At 41.5% G+C, this 25606-nt stretch overlaps 1 protein-coding gene and 1 long non-coding RNA gene across 6 annotated transcripts in view; one reads left to right on the top strand and one right to left on the bottom strand.

The window, feature by feature from the left end:
• Nucleotides 1-4501: 4501 nt before the first annotated feature.
• CUNH11orf97 (chromosome unknown C11orf97 homolog) overlaps nt 4502-25606 on the bottom strand; it is a 24443-nt gene continuing 3338 nt past the window's right edge. The window contains exons 2-5 of one of the 5 annotated variants that reach the window (XM_037029766.1): nt 19526-19630; nt 7798-7978; nt 7273-7279; nt 4502-4587 (exon numbers count right to left, since the gene is read on the bottom strand). In XM_037029766.1, coding sequence (XP_036885661.1) covers nt 7815-7978; nt 19526-19630 — 269 coding nt within the window. In that variant the 3' untranslated portion in view covers nt 4502-4587; nt 7273-7279; nt 7798-7814. Of the gene's footprint in view, nt 4588-7272; nt 7280-7794; nt 7979-19525; nt 19631-25606 lie in introns of all 5 variants that reach the window. The other 4 variants (XM_037029767.1, XM_037029764.1, XM_037029768.1 and 1 more) reach the window with 4 other exon arrangements.
• The window catches only part of LOC118975693 (uncharacterized), a 20531-nt gene continuing 18908 nt past the window's right edge, over nt 23984-25606 (top strand). The window contains exon 1 of the long non-coding RNA XR_005064115.1: nt 23984-24115. This is a non-coding gene — a long non-coding RNA (uncharacterized LOC118975693). The remainder of the gene's footprint in view (nt 24116-25606) is intronic.

Here is a 25606-nt window from a genome sequence, read left to right as displayed (position 1 = left end):
ATTTTAAGTAGCATCATCTATTGTCCAGGCACCAGAAAAAAATAAGAGTTTGATACTTAGCAGATGTCATTACTATTCACCACACAAAAGAGAGCTGAAAGGTAAAAAAAAAATTGAAGCCAAAACTAACTGAGACATGGTAAAAAAATAAAATATATAAAAGTACCTTGAGATAATTAGGGAAGATTTTTTCATAGTGTTTATTGTGTTTGTCTCATATTTATTATATGAAATTTTTAATACAGAAAAATATAAGAAGAAAATAATGTTTCTCTTCCATCTTCACCTCAAGATAAGCACTTTTTACATTTTGGTATATGATGAATATACAGTATGTATAAATGAAGATCATATTGTAATACTATATGTATTCAACTTTCCTCCTTTAATATAAGCTTTGTTCCGTGACTTTAAATACACATCAAAAACATGACTTCATCATGATTTCATCATAACACACACACAAACCTGCAGTTAACCGACGGCTGGAATTCTCTCTACAAATAGCCATGTCTTGAACCATGCCCCGTATAAGGGAAACCACCAGTCAACAAGCTTTGTTCCCACACACAGGCTTAGTCAGCATTTTGGCCTATTACTTATTTTTTCAAATGTTATACCCAGTGAATAGCAATCCACTCATTCTCCTTTACTTCAGCCCATGGCAACCACCACCGTATTCTTTGCTTCTACCAGTTTGACTATTTTAGATATATCATATAGGTGGAATCATGTGGTATTTGTGTTCTGGTGACTGGCTTATTTCACTTAGTACAGCACAGTGTCCAAGTCCAACCATGTATCTCTAATCTCCTGTCTCGTGTGTGTATGTGTGAGCGTGCGCAAACAGGCATGTAAATCTGGGGGAAACACTGAAACATCCTGGGAACTCAGGGAATTGGTGCTCTTGAAGTGGACAATGTTGACTCCTGACTTGACTGCCCTATTTTCATTCAAAGTTTTTCCGGTTTATTTCTTCTGGAGTATAAACCTGCAGATTTCTATCAGAATTAAGGAGAAAATTGTCCGGGTTATGAGAAAATCTGACTAAGGGGTTTCCTATTTGTTTTCTGGGCAGAAGGAGGTAGAAATATTTCTTAAAATGCCAAGTTTAGAAAAATTGAATGCAAAATAAATACCCATCAATAGAGACAAAGTTAAGAAAATTTTGGTACTGTCATATCAGGATATACTATATATCCTATAAAATCATGATTTAGACAAATATATATTATACAGGAAAATGGTCATAGTGTATGGCTAAGTGAAAAAATACAGACCATACAGTATGTGTAATGTGATAGCATTTTATTTTTAAAAATCTCCTCATTTCCCTGACTGGTGTGGTTCAGTGGGTTGGGTGTCATCCCACAAACGAAAATGTCCCCGGTTGAATTCCTGGTCAGGGCACATGCCTGGGTTGTGGGCTGGGTCCCTGGTTTGTGGTATGCGAGGAGTGACCAACTGATGTTTCTCTCCCTCTGTCTCCCTCCCTTTCCCTCTTTCTAAAAAGAAATAAATGAAATCTCTTAAAGATAAAGAATAAAATGAAAACCTCCTTATTATATGATTTCTATCTCTATAAACATTTTAGTTATAAGACAAAGGACACGTTTATGAGATAAACCAACGGAAGGATTTCTTTAAGACTAAAAAGTTGTCTTTGCAGAAAACTTGTGTCTCATTTTGTGCAGCTAAATAGGCTTCCCAGTCATTTTGGCTTGTTACTTTCTACTTCTAATCTTTGCATCTGTATGGCTCACAGATACTTTTCCAGGAGTGTTTGGCTAAATTAAGAATTGGGGTGCCAGCCCTGTGACACCGAGTTATCCAGTGTGCTGTTCTGGCACACACTGAGGAAATTCAAGGGCTACTGAGTGGGGCCAGGAGCATATAAAATAAAGAATGAAAGTGAACAAGTTGCAAACATCATTAGGAGAAAAAAAGAGCACTTTTGTTTTATTCCTGAGCTCAGAAGGAATGTTCTTATTCTACATCATGAAATATGAAGATGGCTATTGGTTTAAGATTGCTGTAGATTTTTATCATTTTCACAAAGTGTCCTTTTAATCCTGGTTTTTAAAGAGTTTTTATTTTAAAAGTGGTTATTAAATTAAAAATGAAAAAAGATGCATGATATGCTATAGTAATTTTTAAAATCATTCTCTACATTTCATGTTTAGATAGTTTTAGTTATTCATTTAGTTATTCATAAGCAATCCTGGCATGAAAAACTGTGTACATGACTCCAGTTAGGAAGATGTGCAATGGGGCGATGAAGAACATAATTTAACCACAAAAGGAACCAGAGCCCCAGAGCAGAATAAGGACAGATACCCTAGCAAGGAAACAGTGAATGAATCAGTCCTCAGTGGAGCACCCAGCCCAGGCAGCAAGCCTGAGAATGAAAGGGAGTGGATGAGGGTGGAGTAGGGGCATCTTGTTTATTGGGCAGGAGTAAAGTCAAGTGAGGAAGGAAATCCCTGAGCATGTTTGTAAAGTCACACTGGGAGCTCAAGTGCAAACAGGATATCATTTCCAATGGATGAATAATACTTCCCACCCCCTGTGCTTTTTCTGTCATCCTAACATACGTGCAAAAAACCCCTGATGTTAAGCATTTTTAGAAGGTTAATATTTTGGATCATTAAGTAAATGCTTTACCGCAACTCCAGGTAGTTTTTGGTATTATAACCCTTGACTAACTTAAGATGTAGTCTCTCCAATTTTAACCACTGGCCCAAAGCACTGTTATTGAAATAGCCAATGATGAGAGAGTTCCATAAACACAGTAGTGGCTGGAATTGGCTTACAGGTAGGATCTCTTCTCTATGTATTAACTAAATGGAAATTTTTTCTAAAATCTGGAGAAGTTTGGACTTTGATTCAAAAGATTATTGGCTGTTTTACAGTGTAAATATTTTTAAGTAGGGAAAGGACATAACCAACCAACAAATCCTTGTTTACCTGACTTGATTTATTACATTGAAACTGAGAAGTAGCCCTGGCTTATATGGCTCAGTGGATTGAGCGTGGGCTGCGGTCCAGAGGATTGCTGGTTCAATTCCCAGTCAGGGCACATGCCTGGGTTGTGGGCCAGGTCCCCAGTGGGGGCCATGTGAGAGGCAACCACACATTGATGTTTCTCCCCCTCTCTTCCTCCCTCCCTTCCCCTCTCTCTAGAAATAAACAAATAAAATATTTTAAAAAGAATATTTAAGCCCTGCCTGGCGTAGCTCAGTGGATTGAGCGCGGGCCTGCAAACCAGACGATTGCGGTTCGATTCCCAGTCAGGGCACATGCCTGGGTTGCAGGCCAGTTCCCAGCAGGGGATGCAGGAGAAGCAACCATACATTGATGTTTCTCTTCCTCTCTCCTTCCCTTCCCCTTTAAAGATAAATAAATAAAATATTTAAATAAAATAAAATAAAAATAAATATTAAAAAAAATTAAAAAAGAATACTTATATAAAAAAAAGAAACTGAGAAGTAAACTTGAGAACTGTGAACTGGAGGGAGTTTTTAAGATGATCTTAACCTACAGAAGAAGTAGAATGAACAGCGTGTTATAACCAGAATACTAGGAAAAAACTTTTTAAGGGGTGGTTGTGGTAAGTAAACCACAACAGTTATATATAAGTAAAAAATCAAAATGTCCAAAGACAGATTAGTAAATGCAAAAAATTAATACAAACATATAAAGATTTTTAATGTAATGATTTAAAGTTTAATTTTAATGAATGGGAAATTATATGTTAAAAGGGATAATAAGTAAAGATACTGTAAATGTGATTTCAAATATGTAAACTAAAAATGAGTACAAAAAAAGAATGAAAATACATAAACATGGGATCAGTGGTTGTTTCGGGGAAGTGAATTACAGATGGTTTTTTCCTGTATTTTCCATTTTTTCTATATCACATAGATATTACTTTTGACAACTGGGCAAGGGGAGTGGAAGAAGGTTGGATCTTTTCCCTTCTTTTAACCTTTTTTTAAAACCCAGGAGTACTGGTAAAACTTTTTCCCCTTTCTTTTACATCTCTCCAGAAAATTCTGGGCTGCTTACTATGTAGTGGACAAATTCTAGAGAAAGGAGGCGCTCTAGTGAGAGAAGGGTTGTCTCCGCATCAGGGGCTTTTCACCCTGACCCTCGTTTCCTCGCCTGTACCTACACCCAACTGACATCCGTTTTGTTTTGTTTTTAAGAAATGAACATAATGGTATCTCAGTGAAGGTTAAAGTTTATAGTGTTTACCTAGAGTAAAGACAACAAATGCACCTTTGTTTTATTATGTTTTATATATTTAATAAACTGATCTGAATTACAAGCCCAATATATTCCAACTGTGATGACTAAAAATAAATATATTTTTCTTCACTGTTTTCAGGTGCTTAGCAAACTTTACCAATAGTCCGTCATTACTTTGGATTAATCGACAGGTAGGAATTAATACCGATAATAGAAATAATAGATTAATATACATTTTTTACACCTCTTAAACTGTGAAACAAGCTTGGATTTCTTCTGTTTTTCAGACATTAGGAGAAAGGTTTCTTCTCAGAGAAAAAATTTATTCTTCTTACCCTAGAGTAAAGAAATTTGTGAAGTAAGTTTTAGTTTGGGAAAACGCTCTTTAATCCCAACTCCATTTTAATTTAAGTTTGATTTAATGTTCCCAACAGGACTTCATTTGGTAGAGCAGAATGGAAAAGCCACAACCACACGATTCAGGTCACTGAGAAACCGCCCCTCCACCTTCTAGGCCCTCCCTGCTCAGACTGCAGGGTCCTGCCGGCACGCTGGCTTCACCCAGAACCTGCTCAGAAACGGAGAATCTCAGACCCCACACCAGACCTGCTGTATCAGAATCTGCATTTTAACGAGAGACCCATGTGATCTCTTAGCTTTAATGTGCCTACACATTGTGAAGCACTGGACAAGACAGCTGTTGTTTTTACAAGCCACAGGATAAGAAGGAAACTGATAAAAGTAAATGAACAAAACTTGTTAGGATGATGAAAGTGAAACTTCTGTCTTCAGTCTCTAACAGAAATGTGTTTCAGAACTACAATTGGATGACTATAACTCTAAATTTCAAATGAGGTGCATTAAACGTTGGAAAATTCACAGCTGCAAGGATCGTGTTGTTCATGAGAGAGTGGAAAGAAGTACAAGTAAAAAAAAAAAGATGACGAGTAAGGATTGACTGAACTGTCTAAATGAAGTACACTTCACAGGAGAAGTTTCTGGAAATATTGTAACCCATGAAAAACCTCTTTGAAAGTGTCAGTTCCAAGGTATATCAAAGATATGTGAACCTTTTCATGATTCACACACTAAAATCAATGTATTTCCTTGCTTTTCCTTCCATTGTCTGTATTCTGTTTAACTTAGCAGTACCAAGTGGCAGAAAACCACAGACTTTTGTGGAGGGGGAGACACATGAGTTAGCAGTGAGAATATCCTGAACACGTAGTACGTGTCCATCACGCACATGCTGGTTCATCATTCTCTGGTCATTCTCATGACAAAAGTGATTGAGCATTTACTCTGCCAGGCTCAGGGCTCAGTTTTAGATACAGGGTGGTGAGTGAAGAGACAGGGTTCCTGCCTTCATGGTGCTTCTGACAGTGTATGAATTACTAGTGATCAATTTTTGAAAACTGTGGATTTTGTTCACAAAACTATCTCTATGCCTTGCATCTACCTACCTTATTTCATTGATAATGAGAAAGGTCTAATTTTGTTATTAGTCTGACTCATATCGACTGATCATTTGTGCAGGGTATGGCAGATAGTAGCAGTTCATAAAGCAAAATGCAGCTGGCAATTTAACGATAAGGAGCTAAGATATATAACAATGACAGTTACACTGGGTAACAGGATCACTGGAAGGGCTTCACATGGGCTGGAGACAGAGGGCTAAGGGCTCCCAGGAAGGCCATATGGATGAATAACAATGCGCGGGAATCATGAACAAGTGTCTTCTGATTTCTATGGATGGAAATAATACCATTATGGCCAAAATACAACACACATTTTAAATCATATGTCCCCACTGAGAAGCTGGGTAATCTATTGGACTCCTTGCCTTCAAATGAAGGTAATTTGTTCTCCAAACCAGTCTTATAATATAGTATTTAGAAAACTATTCACTTTCAAAACGAACTGCTTTATGAGTTTTCATGGAATGATGGATTTACCCACTGTAAGTGGGACCTGACAAATTGGGTGGAAAGTTGAAATAAACAGCTCTGAATGGGCAAGTGACCCAGATGTGGGTTGAATCAACCATTACTTCAGGACATTGATATCTTTGTGGATTTTGAGTAAAGCTGCCTTCTAGGTTCCTAACCCTGCGATCCCATAGCCCTGGCATTTGCGCCTGCTTAACCACCACGTCTGGTTCCACCCTTGTTTCCCAGTGACTAGGTTCTCTGCCATGATGGCCGTGTGGTGAAGAGTGTAGCCTCAGGGGTTAGATGGACGCAGCTTTGTAGTTCTGACCTCACTACCTCCTAGACGTGAGATCTTGGATAATGACATTTTTATGCTTCAGCTTTCTTGCCTGGAAAATGGGGATTGAACATCTCATCTCATGTGATCGTGTGGGTCACAGAATTATACAAGAATTATACTTACAGCCATGCCTGGCACACAGTAAATGCTGGCTACTACTACTCATTAGTAAACCCAGGTCTCCTTACTGCCACATGAATCCCCCTTAGTAACAAGTGTTTCTGTTTATTTGTATTACCTTGCATCTCAGTCTCAGTGGCTACGTTTTCTCCCTGCTGAATTCATATTCCAGAGGCTGTCTCCCCAGGAATCTTCCTCCTTTGTGGCACTTTTGCTGAGGCCTCACTGTCCTCCAGGTTGAACAGACACCCAAAACTTGGGCACTGTTTGTCTCAGAGGCAGTAGTTCCTCGTGGTTAAAAGCCATTGGAGACTGGCTGCCTGGGTTCAAATCTTAGTACTTCCACTTACTAGTTGAGTGACCCTGGATAAATTACTGAACCTTTCTGTGCCTCAGTTTTCTCATCTGTGAAATGAATCATAACTGTTTCATGTGATTGTTGTAAAGATTAAATAGATTAATATATGAGAAGAATCTAGAATAATAAGTGCTATATAACATTTGTTATGAGTTATACCTTGTGTGACCCCAAGATTGGCACTTGCCCACTTTTCTTATCCTGGAGTGACATCCCAATTGTAGAGCTATTTTTAGGATACCCAATTTCATATCCCTAGACTATCTGAACACCACTGTGCTTCCATGTCAAGCCCTCTGCCTTCTCCATATCCTGCCACAAATGCTCCGGGCAGACACTGGCTGTGACAGTGAGGGATCAGTGATATTCTGTTCCAAACTCTGTGTCTATGAGGAGCAGTACACTGTGCCCAGCCTGATGGCCTCTTACATAAAATGGGGTGAAACCAAGAGAGCCAAGCAAAGCAGTTGCCTTATTCTTCCTTACTTCCCTCATCTCCTGTTCCCCATCTCCACTGGTAAACAAAGATCTTTCATCCAGAAGAAAGGACCATGCGAGATTCCTGCCCACTGAGGCGGGCTGTGGGCTAGAAAGTCTTGCATACATATACGTAAGTAAAGGAAAGAGTCAGATATGAACTTCTGTTGCTTACATGGGGTGAAAAATTGGTTAGCTGAACTGTTAACTGCTTAAATTCCACAATGAGGCTATGTCGCTAAACTAAAAGTAACATGAGAGAAGCGAGGCAAAAGGAAGATTGACTTTTGATTGAGAACTTTGAATAAAGCATACACCACCAGACTGTTCAGCACCTTCAGGGCTTTGGTGGAAGCTGGGGTGTCGGGGCCTTACTTCTCAGCCCTCCGTGCCTCGAGTAGAACTTGGCTTGCGGCAGTAAAGTGTTTCTGCTGGGCAGTGCTGGCTTCGAGCCTCCCACGGGGAGGTTCCTTTTAATGCTCCAAATCCCTTCCAGGGCCACTGGTAATATTTTAAAAGCAAGATGATGATTCTTAGTTTATTCTCTTTTTAGCATAAAGTATTTTTAAAGTACTTACTTGGTGATTATTTTTCAGTCGTTTGGGTGGTGCTTTATTTGATTTGATTAATCAAACCACCCAAGATATTTATTAGTTGTTTAATCTTTTATTCCAGTTCATTCATTAACCTGTATGCAATTAAACCTCTACAATGCTTAATTAGATTATTTAATTTGTCCTTTAAGTAAATGAAAAGCCACTATAAAAATATAAATAACAAAACACAGACATATCAATAATAAAGAACAGTTAATATAGAGACTTCAGTCAAATTTGTCTAATTCTGATTTAATTCCAGAATTCTGATTTAAATTCCTAAAAATTTCCAAAAATAATATAACCCAAAGTTACCACATTGATTTATCCAATAAATCAGTGATCTTCTAAAAGGCATAAACTAGGACTTCTGGCCAAATGGAGGCATAGGTAGATATACTTTGCGTACTCACACAACCAAAAGGACAACAACAAATTTAAAAACAAAATATAACCAGAACTGCCAGAAAATTGAACTGTATAGAAGTCCAACAACCAACTGCTTAAAAAAGAAACATTCATCCAGACCCAGAGGAGGGGTGGAGACAGGCAGCCAGGGTAAAAAGGACTCATGGCATGGTGGAAGCTGGAGGACCAGGGTGGGCGAGGCAGAGGCTGCTGGACCAGGCGGTCCCACATTTCCATGAAGATAAACCAGGAGGAACAATTAGGGAATGAGGCAGACCATGCAACCCAGGGCTCCACTGTGGGAAATAAAGCCTCAAAACCTCTGACCGTAAAAACCTATGGGGGTTGCAGCATCAAGAGAAACTTCCAGCCTCACAGCGTTATTCACTGGAGAGACCCACAGGGTCCTAGAACATACAGAAACCCACCTACCCAGGAATCAGCACCAGAAGGACCCAATTTGCTTGTGGGTAGTGGGAAAGTGACTAAAAGCCTGCTGAGAGCCAAGCAAGCGGCATTGTTTCCTCTTGAACCTCTCCCCTATGTACAGCACCACAACACAGCATCGTGGGTTGCTTGACCCTGACAAATACCTAAGGCTCTGCCCCTTACTACATGACAGTCACACTGAGATAAAGAAATATGGCCCAAATGAAACAACAGATCAAAGCTCCAGAAAAAATACAACTAAGTGATGAAGAGGTAGCCAACCTATTAGATACAGAGTTCAAAACACTGGTAATCAGGATGCTCACAGAAATGGTTGAGTATGGTCACAAAATAGAGAAAAAAAAAGTGAAGACTATACAAAGAGAAAAAAAAGGAAAATGTACAGGAAACCAACAGCTAAAGGATGGAAACTGGGACTCAAGTCAATGATTTGGACTAGAAGGAAGAAATAAACATTCAACCACAACAGAACAAAGAAACAAGAATTCAAAAAAAAATGAGGAGAGGCTTAGGAACCTCCAGGGCAACTTTAAATGTTCCAACATCTGAATTGTAAGGGTGCCAGAAGAAGAGGAAGAGCAAGAAATGGAAAACTTATTTGAAAAAATAATGAAGGAGGTTTTTCCTAATTTGGCAAAGGAAATAGACTTACAGGAAGTCCAGGAAGTTCAGAGAGTCCCAAAGAAGTTGGACCCAAGGAAGCACACACCAAGGCACAGCATCATTACATTTCCCAAGATGAAAGATAAGGAGAGAGTCTTAAAGGAGAGAGGAGACTGTCTCTGTTTCTCAGCAAGAGAAACAGAGACAGTTACCTACAAAGGAGTTCCCATCAAACTGCCAGCTGATTTCTCAAAAGAAACCTTACAGGCAAGAAGGGGCTGGGAAGAAGTATTCCAAGTCATCAAAGGCAAGGACCTATGTCCAAGATGATGTTATCCAGCAAAGCTATCATTTGGAATGGAAGGGCGGATAAAACATTTCCCAGATAAGGTAAAGTTAAAGGAGTTTAGCATCACCAAACCCTTATTATATGAAATGTTAAAGGAACTTGTTTAAGAAAGAGAAGGTCAAAACTATGAACAGTAAAATGACAATAAACTCACAACTCTCAACAAGGGAACCTAAAAAACAAAAACAAACTAAGCAAACAACTAGAACAGGAAAAGAATCACAGAAATGGTGATCACATGGGGAATTATCAGCGGGGAGGAGAAAGGGGAAGAATGGGGGGGAAAGTACATGGAATAAGAAGCATAAATGGTAGGTACAAAAAAACAGGGGGAGGTTAAGAATAGTATAGGAAATGGAGAAGCCAAAAAACTTATATGTATGACCCATGGACATGAACTAAGGAGGAGGAATGCTGGAGGGAGCGGGGTGCAGGGTGGAGAAGAATAAAGGGGAAAAATGGGACAAGTGTAATGGCATAATCCATAAAATGTATTTAAAAAATAAGTAAAGGCCATAAACTAGATGTTGCTTCAATCTCCCCTTCAAAGAAACATAAAATACTAGAAAATACTACAGCAAAATTTTTGGAGTATGATGTTTGTACATTGGCACAAGGAAAATTACAGGCTTAAATACCATTCAGTAAGTACTGGTTTAGTAATAAATTGCACTGGGCTTTCCTCCATACCCTAAGGTCAATTATTTAGGTTTTTCAGAGTCACAAATTTTTCAGAGGTAATCACAAATTTGGTGAAAATCTTCTGTGTAGAAATCTGTGAGCCAAGTGAAGTAAGGTAATGAATTCAGGTTAGTGCCATAAGTTGGTTTTCCCATGTTGGAAGTTGCAACTTTCAATGACAAATATTTTCTACAGATCCAAGTTGTCTGCTGGCATCCACACTCACATCTGATCCCTCCCTAAAGAATTTCATACCATGTAATGATTAGGGGCATGGTCTTTAGGTTCAGAGGAGATCTGGTTTCAGTCTCTGCTCCACCACTTACCAGTTGTGACTCTGGGCAAGTTATTTAACCCATCATGTCTCAGTTTCCTCACCTATGAAATAGGAATAATAATGTTTACCTTGAAGGGGGAAATGGATACAAATGCTCTGCACTGAATAAACAGCAGCTATTACTTTTAAAGGGACAATGATTTTCCTGTCCAAGCATGGGCTTAGATTCCATTTCAAGAGGCGTAGTTACTGGGCTGGCTCACTGAGCTGAATTTCGATACTTGCTTTTCCTTCCCTCTTATGAATGGGGCAGTCAAATTTGTCTGTCAAGATTAGTGCCTTCCTTCTTTTTTAAAGGCCTTCAAGGAAAACTCCACAGTCTTCTTCTGTCAAGACGTACAAGGTTTAAGCCGTTCCTTATATGTAAATCTTCCTGCATCATTCAAACCAGATTCCTTTCCTTCTGTCCTATTTAGAGCTGGAAGATGGCTGCTCCCCTGGCTCTGGGTAATAAAGTCTCAGGTTAAGGACTCCACAAATGTTTATTAAATACCCCCTTTGCAAGACACCCTGTAAGACTTATATTTATTCTCCATTGTGTGAAGGTCTGGTAATTGGGGAACAGTTTAAAATCAGGAGGCAGAACTATGTAGCAAAACCATATTAAATTAGATAGGAGAACTGTACTAGTCTAGTTTAGTTGTGGTCTTTCCCATGCTATCACAGGCATAGTGGAAGTTTACAACTTAACAGGGAGAATACTTGAAAGGTAAATGCAGATGCTTGGAAATACATGGAAAAAGCCAAAAACAAACAAACAAACAAACAAAAAACAACCTCAAAGCAGCACTATGCATAAGTATTAACTGTACTCAAGAGCAGAGGCTGCTGGGAAAAATACCACTACTTTGATCTGATACGATGTTTGGGTGAAGAAGTTACAAAAGATAACACATTCAACTGGAGAAAATGAGGTGTGGAAAGAAGCAAGAATCCCCTTGGAAGCAGCTGCTTCTTTAAAGAGAAATCCAGCTCCCTCAGCTCTGGCCACGTGCGTTCCAGGAGGAAGAAGGAAGACAAGCGAGGCAGCTCCAGAAAGACCTGTGTGGGCAGCTGAAGCTAAAAAGGACAGGGGCAGCAGGCACAAAAGAAAAGGTAGAAGAAAGGAATTAAATTCTTTCTTTCTTGAAACTCAAGATCTTCTAGGGACTCTACTTCTTTGTTCCCCTCTGATGCCCCCAGCCCTTTCTACTCAGAGACCTTTTCAGGTGTGTTTTTATTCCGAATTTTAAAGTTACTGAACCATGCTCTTGTGCTGGCAAGTGTAGCCAGTGGGATCTGGCCTGGTCATTCAGAGAAGGGAAGCTCGCCCTTTAAAAATATTTTGTTTCCTTACCCTGTCTCTGGACTGTGCATAATGAACACTAGAGCTTGAAAAACTAGTTTGGAGCCATATCGTCTGTGCCTCCTTTGGGTAAACATGGCAGGATATGACCAGAGGAATAAAAATTTAAGTGATTTAAATTTATGTTTGCTGGCTTCTAGGCTTCGTAATTATTTCGACATGCCTTTGGTGTCTAGTAATTTCCTTGCATACTGCATGTACACAAAACATTTTTGTTGAATGAATTAATGAATAACAAATGTGTCTACTCTCACTGAGCAACAATTTACATTTTCTGAGTTGGTACTAAACATACTAAATAAACCAGACTCAAAATTAAATTTCCATTTATTAAGATACATGTGGAGACAGATTCATGTATTTGGCAGGACATTACTGAAATTCATTGGAAAAGGAAATATGGAAGAAAAAACTAACAAACTTCATTAATCGTGACTACTAAAGTTCTGTAGATTTTAGCCAGAAAAATACAAAAGCCCTTGCAATTCGAAAACATTACAACATTCTGCAAAGTCCTCTATAGAAGTTCTTAGAAAAATAGAAATCATGTCTCACAAGCTTACTTCTTCTTTCAAAAAGGTTGTAAGGAGTGGGAAGTCTTCAAGGAATCACTAAGAATATGTGAATGATGATGTTCAATAAATTCCTATTTATCCAGAAAGTTCCATTAATTGCCCCAAATTCCATTTTCATCTGACAAAAGGTCTGATAAAAAAATTGCATTTCTTTTTATTCAAGATGATAAAAACCTTTCGTGTAGATCCTGGGCCATTTTTATATGAACAGAATGTGTGATACCTCTGAAACCTTGGTTTTACCTCCAGCTGAAACTTAAACTGAGGCTGATACTGAAGAAAATTGTGTCAACTTTTTTTTTAACTGAGGAGGGTACCATTTGCTACCAATGCAATTTCAAATCTTTTTCCTCTCAGAAAAATATTGCCCTATGTCTTAAAGAAAGACAGTATAACCTAGTGGCTAAGAGTAAGCTTCTGACAAGCATGCATTCAAATATCAGCTGTTTCAGTGTGTGACACTGGACAAGTCACTGCACCTCCCTAAGCCTCAGCATCTAGGTCTGCAAAATGGGAATGGTAAGAGCCAGGGTTGTTGTGGGAATTAAGAGAAATGACCATTTGTATGTCCAGAAAACATCCTGTGAATGATAGCCATTATAATAATTATTACTATTCCCATCCTAATCATCATCATTTTCATACAGAGATACCCTTCGCCCACTCTCCACCCCAGCATCCAATGCTGCTTCTTACTGAGCCCAATGTCTTTGCATGACGAGCCTGGAAAAGATCAAAAGCTCCGTGGTCGCTGATGCCAGTCCCGAAGCCTAAGTATGGGGTGCACAGTAGCAACCACCTAGGACATCTGAACCACTTCATTGTCTTCACAGCTCTTATTAACTGTTGTCACAACACAAGCACAGAACAGGTGGGCTTGCTCGTTCAGCTGAGGGCCCCAGAAGGCTGAACAGTTCTTTATCCTGAGTCCCCTGTTGCTGCCCAAACAACAATATTCTAAAAGAAATATGATGTTCACTTTAGATGTCCATAAGACCTAACTTCTGCATCTTTTGATTTTTTCTACCAATTTTATTCAACCCAAGGAGAATAAACCTTTGATCTTTTGTCAGTTTCATTCAACCAAAAGAAAAGAGAAAAAGCACAGAAATAATTTAAGTCTATTACTTCTAGACACTTTCATAATTGTCATCATTAGCTCAGTCACAAGTAAAACCTGCTATAATTTAAGTTTCTTAACTTCAGGATGAATCTCCCTCTTAACACATCGTACAAGCTCTTCAGTAAGTTTACCTGCATGTACTTTGTTATGTGGTCATGTTTGGTGCTTTATCAATAGTTGAAGGGAAGTCCAGTCTGGAAGCTTTTTGAAATCTCACCACCAACCATATTATTGCATAAGTATGTGAAATGTATTGTTTAAAAATTCAAACACACTAGCCAGTGCATATATAACTACACAAACATGCCTGGGAACATGTATATACACCTTGGAGTCCCTAGAGGTTAGACAGACTTAGGTCTATCTAGGAAATAGTGTTTGGTAAGACAGAAGCCAGGCAGGTAACATAAGTAAGTAAAGCCAGGGGTAAGAAATAATTGGCTCTCCCAGCCTTACATTTTTCTCCCACTTTTGTTGGAGGCATGGATGCCAGAGAAACACTTTTTTCCCACTTCTACCACAAGAAGAGAAAGTCTGCAGTGAATGTGTGAATACTGAGCAAGTGTGATAAGCCCCACCTGACTGGGGAACTTGGTGAGCAATGGTTAACAGCAGAGCAGGGAGGCCAGCAGGGGCGGTGAGACCCAGCTCCAGCCACGGCTGCCACCTGTGAATGTAGACCCTGCCGTCACTGCTTCCTTTCTCTTCAGCCAAGATAATCTAGAAATCTAGATTTGTACATAAAAAATCCTGTTTTTAAAAATGTTGACAACTACTTGATATGTTTAAAAATACATCACAGAACAATATGTCTGTATGTTTGCAAGAGGAAGCTGACGTATGAGTCAACAGTTTGGGTCTGGAGCCAAACTAGAGTACCCCCGACGGTCCACTGAGTGAGAGCTGGGACATGGTGATTGGGAGCAGGAATGGAAGACGGCTGTCTGGTTTTAGACGTGGACATCAGTCCATGTCATCCATTGGGATGGGGGACACATAGGAAGGAGTAACTGGGGGAGAGGTATGAGTTTTGTCTTGGACATTGATCCTAAGTACTTGTGGGACATTTGGGAGGAGAGATTTAGCCTGGAGATACAGATTTCAGAAGAATTGCAGTGACAGAGCACAGGAATGTTTGGGAATAGCTGAGATGATCCAGGCAGAGACAAAGAAACAAGATTAGAAGACTGTGGGTAATACCCTGGTAAACATCAGTATATGGAAATGGGAGTTAATTAAAAGTGTTCATAAAGGAAGATGAGAAGGACTATCCAAAGAAGTAAGAGAAGAATGAGGACATTTTAGTATCAAGGAATTTGGGGAAGGAAGAAAGTTTAAGAAGAGAGCCATTAACTATGTCAAATGTTGCAGAAATCTCAAGCCAGCCAAGGGGTGGAACAGCATCGACTAGATGTAGCTACAATATCTCATCAGAGGCACTACAGGAATAGGAAGTCATTGGCACCCTGGCTGGGTGCTCCGCTGGTTAGAGCCTCATCTCGATACACACCGAGGTTGCAGGTTCGATCTCCCGTCAGAGCACATACAAGAATCAACCAATGAATGCATAAATAAGTGGAACAACAAATCAGTATTTCTCTCTCTCTCTCTCTCTCTCTCCCTCCCTCCCTCACCCCCTTTCTTTCTCTGTCTCTCTCAAATCAGTTTTTTAAAAAGGGATGTCAATAGTATTTGGGGTCAAATCTGAACTTGGAATTCAGCTTTGCCACTTAATGCATAACCTTGGACAGTAAAATACTTCTCAAAATTTCAGTTTACTCATCCATAAAGTGGAGACCATAATATCTACATCACATGGCTTTTGTGAGAATTTATGCTAAGCAAAATAAAGACTGTATACTCAGGTAGCTTATGTTCTCATGGGAAAGATAGTCAATAAAGTTAATATATAATTTCAAGAAGTGACAGAAAAAATCAGAAAGTAGTGTGAAGGATTATAGAGTAACTTGGGAGGGTGGGTAGCTTCTATTTTAACCTTGTAGAGAGGTCACATCAGAGAAAATGACATTTGACCCAAAATTTGAATGGAGAGAAAGGAAGACATCTGATGATCTAGGTAAAGTATAAAGGTCCTTTGGTAGGAATGGGCTTGTTCTGTTCCAGAATATTAATAAAGTCTGTGTGGCTAAAGTGGATTTTCAATGTATAGGAGGTAAGTTCAGAGAGGTGAGCTGGCCATAACAGGAGATTAAAATGTAAACTAAGAATTATAAGCCATTGGAGAGTATTGAGTGAGCATGGGGGTGATGTGCAGTGATTTATATCCTTAAGAGATCTGTTTTCTGTGTAGAGAATAGGATGCTGTTGCTGAGCCTGCAAGACATGATGGAGGCTTGGGCAAGTTTGCAGTTGGGGAAGTTCAGGATATATTTCGAATGCAGATTCAACAGGATTAGCTGATGGACTGGATGTGAAGTGTGAGGACTTGACTTCTGGGTCTTTGGTCCTAATCAACGGAGTGAATGGTGATACCATTTCTTTCTTTCTTTTTTTTTAAAAAAGATTTTATTTATTTTTACAGAGAGGGGGAGAGAGGGAGAAAGAGGGAGAGAAACGTTGATGTGTGAGAGATACATTGATTGACTGCCTCTTGCACACCCCCAGCTGGGGACCTGGCCTGCAACTCAGGCATGTGCCCTGCCTGGGAGTGGAACTGGTGACCTTTTGGTTGGCAGGCCAGCACTCAGGCCACTAAGCCACACTAGCCAGGGCAATAGTACCATTTCTTAAGAAGGGTCAGACCTGTTGAAGTATGGGATTTTAAAATCTGAAATAAGAATCAGAGTTCTGCTCTGAACATGTTACATTTAAGAGACCTGTTAGACATCCAAGTGGAAAGTTAAGTAGGCTTGCGGGATTTGAGAGGGAAAGCAGAAGCTAGAGATATCAATCTTGGAGCACGATAGGGCTAGATATGGTCAGCCAGGGAGGGAGTGTGGATAAAGAAAAGGGCCTGTGACTGAATTCTCCAAAGTTTAGAGCAAAAATTCTCCACAGTGGTATGAGCAAAACCAGGAGATTGGAGCATAGTGACCTGGAGGCTAAGCTGAGAACGTGTTTTAACAGGGAAGATATAAACAACCGCGTTAGATGCTACACAGAGGCTGAGTTTGATGAGTCTGTGGATTGCACCTGACCTTTAAGATCATTGGATTTGACCTTTTTGAGGAAAGCCATTCGCATACTAGAAAAGAATAGCTTCCCTGGATTCATGGAAGCAGAAGCTTAATTGAAATGAGTAAAGGAGCAAAGAGGATAGGTAAAGAAGTGGAGACCCTGGATCAAGTTTACTAATTCTTAACATCTACAGGAGTCATAAATTCCTACAAGTTTTATGCAGAATTTTGGGCATATGGTAACAAGCCACGTTTCCCAGGAACAAAAGCCAGGTCTTTCCCCATAGATTTAAAGGACTGTGTCACTGACACTTGGCACTAGAGGCCCAGTGGCTGGCCCAGGGCTGCCAGCCCTCTCAGACTAAACTGAAAGAGGTGGCACCTTCACCAGGTGCTAGTTCCCTGCTGAGGCCAAGGTCATGGGGCTTCCAGCCATTTAAAAAGAAGGGGGAAAAAGGGAAAAATAGCGATTTCTGTTTTCCATAAGTTGAATCCCTTTAAAACCTTACTTTAAGCCCAGCCGAGTGGCTTACTTGTTTGGAGTGTTGTCTCGCACGGCAAAGGGTTGTGGGTTTGATTCCCCCTCAGGGCACGCACCTGGGTTATGGTTCCATCCTTGGTCAGGATGCTTACAGGAGGGAGGCAACCAAGTGATGTTTCTCTCTCCAATCAATGTTTCCCTCTGTCTCTCTCCCTTCCTCTCACTCTAAAACTCAGTAAGCACTTCCTCAGATGAGGATTAAAAAATAAATTTAAAAAAAGTTAAAAACAAAAAACATTTTAAAAATCTAGTCTCAGCTTTGAAAGATTTTTCTAGGCTAAAATAGCACCTTTGTGCGACCTCTAGTGTATGTTATAAGAATGCAGCCCAAGCATTCTACTTTACATGAACATATTTGAAAAGATAGCTTAGAAAGATGAATTTTTATAAACCAAATGATATTCCCTATTATATACATTTGATTATTCCTATATGTATAAGGATGTATATTACTGTTAATGTATATAATAACAGTAATGTAAAATCTAAATGGTATATAAATAATAAATTTATAAGTGTATAAATGAAAGTAAAACCAAAATGTAACAGTATAGACTTAAAAAATGTTTTTTGACCACCAGGCAAATGGTACCTATAGGCTGGGTTTCAGAGAGACTGGTAAGTGGTCATTCTCCATCCATTCACAGAGCTCAAACTGGACTTGAAACTTTCCTTCAAGAGGGGAGGGGTGTGTAGAGGTGGAAGAGGGTATGGGGGGATAAATGGTAATGAAAAATACAATAAAATGTTTTGGTTTTATAAAAAAATGTTATTGGTTTCAAAATACAAAAAATGTAAAAATTTTTGTATGTATAATTAAATGTTTATAAAACATAAACAAACTTTCCTTGAAGACACCATATGAACAAAATTGGCCATTTTGCTGGCCTCTGCTTTTGTAAGAACTGGCGATACAGAAGACCTAAAACAGTGTTTCTATGGCTGGTTTTGAATAAAGAGGGCATATGTGTGGTGGAGTCTGAAACAATGGACCTGGGGCCTGCAGCATCTGCTCCTAGGACTTTTTAGGGAATGTGGGCATGACCCGCCAGGTGTTCAACAGTCCTCCCCAGGAAATGTCAAGTTCTCTTAGTACAAGAGTCATGTCTTACAATTTTTTATTTCTTCTAGCAAAGCTGGTACCCAATCGAGTTGCAATAAAAACTTGTTCATTTGAAGAGCATGAAATACGCTCCCAGTAATCACTGAGAAAGAACTGTGAGAATGAGGGGCTCCAGCAGTTTCAAAATAACATCTGTGAGGAATTCTGAGGATTCTAGAGCATCTCTTTTCCCAAGTGAATCATCAGTGAAGGCTGTCAACACCATGGAACTCATAGACTATGCATATATATGCAACAGAATCCTTGGATGAGCTGACCTATTTAAATGACTCATATTCTTCTGGGCCAGGCATTTGCAAAGTGGGGTCTCTGGACGTAAGCCTCATCATCTTGGAACTTGATGGAAATGTAAATTCTTGAACCCCACCTGCGACCTACTGAGGCAGTTCCAAGCAATCTGCTTTTAATAGGCTCCTTGATAATTCAGATAAAATCTAAACTTTGGAAACCACTGTTATTGGTCTTACCTATACTGATAGAGATTGAAGATGCTATTGTGCTCTTCAGGCCCTTGGAGAAAAAAACTGTTTGTCATTAAATAGAAATAACTCTTCAAAAAATGCAGAACAGCATAGCAGATACTGATACTTAACTCATTTTTCCCCTAAATATAACAGCTTATTTGGACACAGGCAAATAATTATAAAATTAGCTCAATAATTTCCCAAAAGACTCACTTTTCTCTTGAAAGTCATGGTTTGCAAGAAATAATCATTCTGATATAAAATAGGCAATTTTATATCCATTTCACAAATATACTTCCTTTGTCACTAAGATTACCTGCAGGTGGTTTTTTAATGTGGCATTCATCTTTCTTAATATAAAGTTCTTCTTCCAGTACTTCCTTAATTCTCTTATGTGGCTCACAATATAAAAATTTCTTCCCTGTAAAGACATCAACAAAATTGGTTATGTATAATAAATTCTTTCCAACCTTCTAGCCATTACACCTACATGAAAATCTTTTTTAAAAAGACATATCTTTCGCCCTGGCTGGTGTAGCTCAGTGGATTGAGCGTGGGCCTGCGAACCAGAGAATCGCGGTTCGATTCCCAGTCAGGGCACATGCCTGGGTTGCAGGCTGGTTCCCTGCAGGCCAACTCCCAGCAGGGGATGCATGAAAGGCAACCATACATTGATGTTTCTCTCCTTCCCCTCTAAAGATAAATAAATAAATAAAATCTTAAAAAAAAAAGACATATCTTTCTATACAGATGCAGATGATTTATCTTGCAGACTATTTTTGAAAGATCTCTTCATTCTGGCTTCTGGTTCTTTTTTTGGTATTCGCACTTCCATATAATTCCAGTTTGGGGGGTAGTTTAAGATACCTCTTTTAGGTATTATGAAGAAGCTAATGTCTTCATTAGCTTTAAGAAAACTTTCACTTATTCAATAAATTCTTATTTAAAGACCTACTCTGTGCTAGGCATTTGGCTAGGTAGGGGCAATGGACACAGCAATGGATAATTCAGATGTGTGCATGGAGTCTGCAATCCAGATATATACCAGAACAGCATCACCATTATTTAATAATTGTTTCTTAGAGGCTGAACCTGAATTGTAGTAGTGAACCACTTATGGGCAAGTGACTGCTGGTTTCTAAAGCTGACCCTGTAGGAACTCTCTGCAATAGTGGAGAACGGTATCATTTGTTCTAAGTACCTTAGTTGTATTTCTTCAGCTCTGTGTGACCGGACCCCATCTGTCTCTTCAGTCTCTCCTGCTAGCCTTTCTCTCATTCTCTAAACTCCAACATGGCCCTTCTGCCCATTCCCACATTCTACATTCTCTGCGTAAACTGTCTCCTCACTGTTTCCCTGGGTAACTTCTACTCAAATTTCAGGTGTAGCCTTACATTTTAGTTCTTGAGGAAAACGTTCCGATTCCACAATCTTGAAATGCCCCTGGTTTCTTCTTCTCATACTACTATCCTCTTTTCTTTCATTTCACTTATTGCAATTTATCTGTGGTTTCATTTAGTTTATATACAATTACTTGTGTAATGATTAGTTTAATACATGTTTTCCTTACCAGACCATAAATACCCTAAGGGCAGGAATGTCTATTCAGTCAGCAGAGTCCGAGAACAGAGGTTGGCATAATAGACACTCAGCAAATGTGTGTTCAAATAGAACTAAGCATTGTTAAATTAGGTAGAGCTCAAGGCCATTCTGTGTGCATGTCTGCCAGTGCAGCCTTGTGAGAGTCAGGAAACTAGTACTTCTAGTCTCAGTACTCAAACGCTCAATGCAAAGAACCATGGAAAACCTAAACAACCAAGTACTTTAGCTATTCAGGATTTGACTTTAAACTCACAAAGACATGGCAGGTGTCTCATCTTTTCCAGACTAGTCAACAAAGAACACATGTGAATAAATGTGGCTTATGTGCTGCCTGGCCTGAATGGGGCAAGAGACCTGCTGCTTTAGGTTGTGGTCCCAGGTTATTCCTGTTCATGAAGACCCACACACACCCTTAGACACAGACAAGGAAAAGATATTTTGTTTATCTCATTCTTGTTTCTGTCAGGATGGACAAGGTAGGACAAAATGGCAGCTGAACTACAACCCGGAAAAGATGGCTGACGTCAAACCAGGGAGCCGAAATGGTGGTCTTTGCCAAAACAGATATCCGCATAGCAACCTGAGCCCGAGGAAAACCAGCAATGATACACTGCCGCTTTGTTCAAAGGGAACCAATCCCCAGCTCCCATGAAGAGAGCCAACAAAAATAAAATCCCACTACATTTCCTGCTTGGGCATGGCTTCTTCAGTCCCACACTTTGAGGACTGGAGAACCTTGCTTGAATGCACAAACCCCAATAAAGCTCTATATTGCCTGACTTTGTGGCTGATTGGCATTTCTTCCTCAGCAGAGCCTAAGAAAACCTTTCATTTGGTGCAGAAACCCGAGAGGAGTTGTTGTCTGCTGAAGACCGCTCCTCTCCCTACTCCCCGAGGAGGCCTCAGGGCCACCCCACCAGTCTGGACTAAGAACCAGGGCAAGTGTCATTGCCCTCAAGTTTCTGGTCCCCAAACACTGATTCCGGGCCCCCGTCTGCTGGGAGAGACTGCTCTCACACCAAGACCGCAGCGCTGCATCGGGGTGACCCTTTTGGGAGAGGCTGCTCTCCCTCCACTGAGAGGCTCTGGGCACAAAAGGAGCCGTTCCTGGACACAGATCCCCATTTTTACCTGACCAGATCAGCAGATTGGGTTGAGGGACGCCAATTCCCATTTGCTGATCCTCGTGGGACCAGGAATGGGGGGACAGGTGTCCAAGCCAGATCCCAAGTCACCTCTAGGGTGCCTTCTGAAAAATTTGCCAGCAATTGACCCTGGCCTCAAGCAAAAACAGCTGATTATTTTATCCACTACGGCCTGGCCGTTATATCAGCTCGATAATCATGAAACCTGGCCTCCTGAAGGCACTTTCGAATTCGTCACCCTTAATGACCTAGATAATTTCTGTACATGGACTGGCAAATGGTCTGAGGTCCCCTACATTCAGGGCTTTTGGCCTTTGTGCTCCCACCCAGATCTGTGCGCCCAATGCTCCACAGCCCAAGTTCTCCTCGCCTGAGGGAACCCTGAACCCATCTGGCCTCCTAAGCCTACTGCCCCAGAACCTCCCTCTTCCTTTTCTGATTCCCCTGAAGATCTTGCTTCCCTCCTCCTCCTCCTCCTTATCAGCTCCCGCCAATGGCTACTCTAGCCCCGGCCCTCCCCTCTCAACCGGATTCTCCCCCTCCCCTTGAAGACCTTTCTTCCCTGGTCAGCTCACATACTCACTCCTGCTTGAATCTAGAGCCCCTAGACTCCCGTATTTGCCCCCTCTGGGAAGTGGCGGAAGCAGAAGGTGTTGTTTGGGTTCATGTCCCCTTCTCACTAACTGACCTCTCTTCAATTGAAAAACACCCAGGCTCATTCTCCACTAACCCTACCAATTTTATCAGGGAATTCCAGTACCTAGTCCAGGCTTATGACCTCACATAGCATGACCTGCATATCATTTTAACTTCCACCATGACCCCGGACGAGTGCGACCACATCCAGACTGCAGCTAGGGCTCATGCAGACCAAACCCATACCACCAATCCCCTCATGCCAGTAGGGGCTGAAGCCGTGCCAGAGGCAAAACCAGACTGGGACTACCAGGTAGGACAGGCTGCTTGGAGATGCTGCAGCCAAATGGTCGAGTGCCTGATAGCAGGTATGCGCCAATCTGCCCAGAAAGCAGTCAATTACGATAAGCTCAGAGAGGTCGCCCAAGGCCCAGGAGAAAATCCAGCGCCATTTCTCAACAGACTAACCTAGGAAATGGTGCTCCATACCCGCCTTGACCTGGTTTCTAATGCTGGGGCACTGTCTTAGCTATTCACTTTATCTCCCATTCGGCCCCAGATATTGGAAGGAAACTGAAAAAGGCCGAGGATGGCCCGCAAACCCCCATCCGAGATCTGGTAAATATGGCATTTAAGGTTTTCAATAACCAGGAAGCAGAGGCTGAGGCTGCCTGCTAGGCTTGCCTACAGCAAAAGGTAGCCCTGCAAACCCAGGCCATGCTAGTGACCCTGTGGCCAGTGGCAAACACCAGAATGGGGGCAAAGCCCAAGTCTGGGCCAAAGAACACCCCACTGTGGGGCCTGTTTCAAGTGTGGCAAAGAAGGGCACTGGGCCCACCAGTGTCCTCAACCTTGGCCACCAATGAAGCCTTGCCCCAGTTGCCAACAGCTTGACCACTGGAGGGAAGCCTTGCCTCATTTGGCCAGCTTGGCCACAGCTTGTCCCCTTAGAGGCTCATCCCTGGCACCTTCAAGTGGGGGACCAGCTGATCAAGGTGTGGACTCTTCCCTGGTTATGCCGGAACTTCTCGGACTTGTAGATGACTGAAACGGCCTGGACTCGAAGACCCCCATCACCCTCGCTGAGCCCAGGGTAACGCTGCAGGTAGAGGGTAAGTCCATCTCTTTCCTAGTTGACATGGGGGCTACCTACTCTGTTTTACCATCTTTTTCAGGACTTCTTACTCCTTCTCAGATCTCGGTCATGGGGATTGACAGGACCCCAACTTACCTGTGGTGAACCCCCCTACTTAGCTGCAGTCTGGACAGCTTTCCCTTTTCCCATTCATTCCTTGTCATACCCTCCTGTCCTATTCCACTCCTAGGACGGGATGTTCTCCAATTACTAGGTGCCACTCTTCAGATCCTGCAAATCCCGACCCCTTCCTCCTCCCTTATCCTCCCGCTGTTGGAAAACCTAACTCCTCCTCCAGCTCCACCCATTTCCCCTTTCCTTGTCAACCCACAAGTATGGGACACTTCTATCCCAACCGTGGCTTCTCATCACCCCCGCCCCCCCGGTTGTCATTCACCTGAAATGGCCTGATGTTTTCCCATCCCAACCCCAATTTTCTATTTCCCACACAAACTTAAAAGAATTACAGCCTATCACCACTTGCCTCCTAGACCAGAAACTTCTTGTCCCTGTTAATTCTCCCTGCAACACTCCCATCCTCCCAGTCAAAAAACCATCCGGAGCCTACCGCCTGGTCCAGGACCTTAGACTCATCAACGAAGTGGTCATCCCTATCCATCCGGTAGTTCCTAACCCCTATACTATTCTCTCTTACATTCCTGTTAATACAACTCACTTATCAGTCCTAGACCTCAAAGACGCCTTCTTCACTATCCCACTACACCCAGAGTCCCAGTTTCTTTTCACCTTCACATGGACAGACCCTAACACTGGTCTGTCACAACAGCTTATGTGGACAGTCTTGCTGCAAGGGTTTAGAAATAGCCTCCATTTACTTGGTCAGGCTTTAGCTCAAGACTTAGCTTCCTGTGACCTAGGCTCCAGCAAGGTCCTCCAATGTGTAGATAACCTTCTTCTCTGCAGCCCCACTTTACAGGACTCCAGACAACATACTGCAAATGTCCTTAACTTCCTCGTCCAAAAAGGATACCTGGTCTCTCCTGACAAGGCTCAGTTGTCAAGCCAACAAGTCACCTACTTAGGTCTCTCCCTTTTGTCTACCTCACGTAGTCTCACAGTGGATCGCACTCAACTCCTCCGCAATCTCCAACCACCTATGACAGGAGATCAAATTCTATCTTTCTTGGGGCTAGTTGGATTTTTCAGACATTGGGTCCCCAACTTTGCCCTACTCGCCAAGCCACTGTACAAAGTGGTCAAAGACACTACTACTGGCCCCCTCACATCCCCCAAGCTAGTGCAAAAAGCCTTTACTGTCCTGTGGGACACGCTGTTAGAGGTCCCCTCCCTGAGTCTTCCCAATCCCTCTTGTCCTTTCCATCTATTCACAGATGAGAGGCAGGGAATTGCGTTTGGAGTCTTGGCTCAGCCGGTAGGTGCAAACCTACTCGCCCCTCCCTGATGAACCAGAAACAGCAGACCTCTAGCCCCTCCCCACTTTGCCCCCCTGACAGCAGGAAGTATCCAGATGGAACAGACACCCCTTATCCTATCAAAGAAGTCGGAATGTCAGGATGGGCGGGGTAGGACAAAAATGGCAGCTGAACTACAACCTGGAAAAGATGGCTGATGTCAAACCAGGGAGCCTGAGAAACGGGCTTTGCCAAAACGAATATCTGCATAGCATCCTGAGCCCGAGGAGAACCACCAATGATATATTGCCTCTTTGTTCGAAGGGGACCAATCCTCAGTTCCCACGAAGAGCGCCAACCGAAATAAAACCACGCCATACTCCCTGCTTGGGTGCGACTTCCCTGCCCCCACTCTGCAGACCGGAGAACCTCGTGCAAGGTGCACAAACCCCAATAAAGCTCTATACTGCCTGACTTGTGTCTGATTGGCATTTCTTCCTTGGTGG

Source organism: Sturnira hondurensis, unplaced genomic scaffold (genome assembly GCF_014824575.4).
Source record: "Sturnira hondurensis isolate 20B ecotype Veracruz unplaced genomic scaffold, ASM1482457v3 Scaffold0020489, whole genome shotgun sequence".
NCBI lineage: Eukaryota > Metazoa > Chordata > Mammalia > Chiroptera > Phyllostomidae > Sturnira > Sturnira hondurensis.
This window is presented reverse-complemented; position numbering and strand designations above follow the sequence as displayed.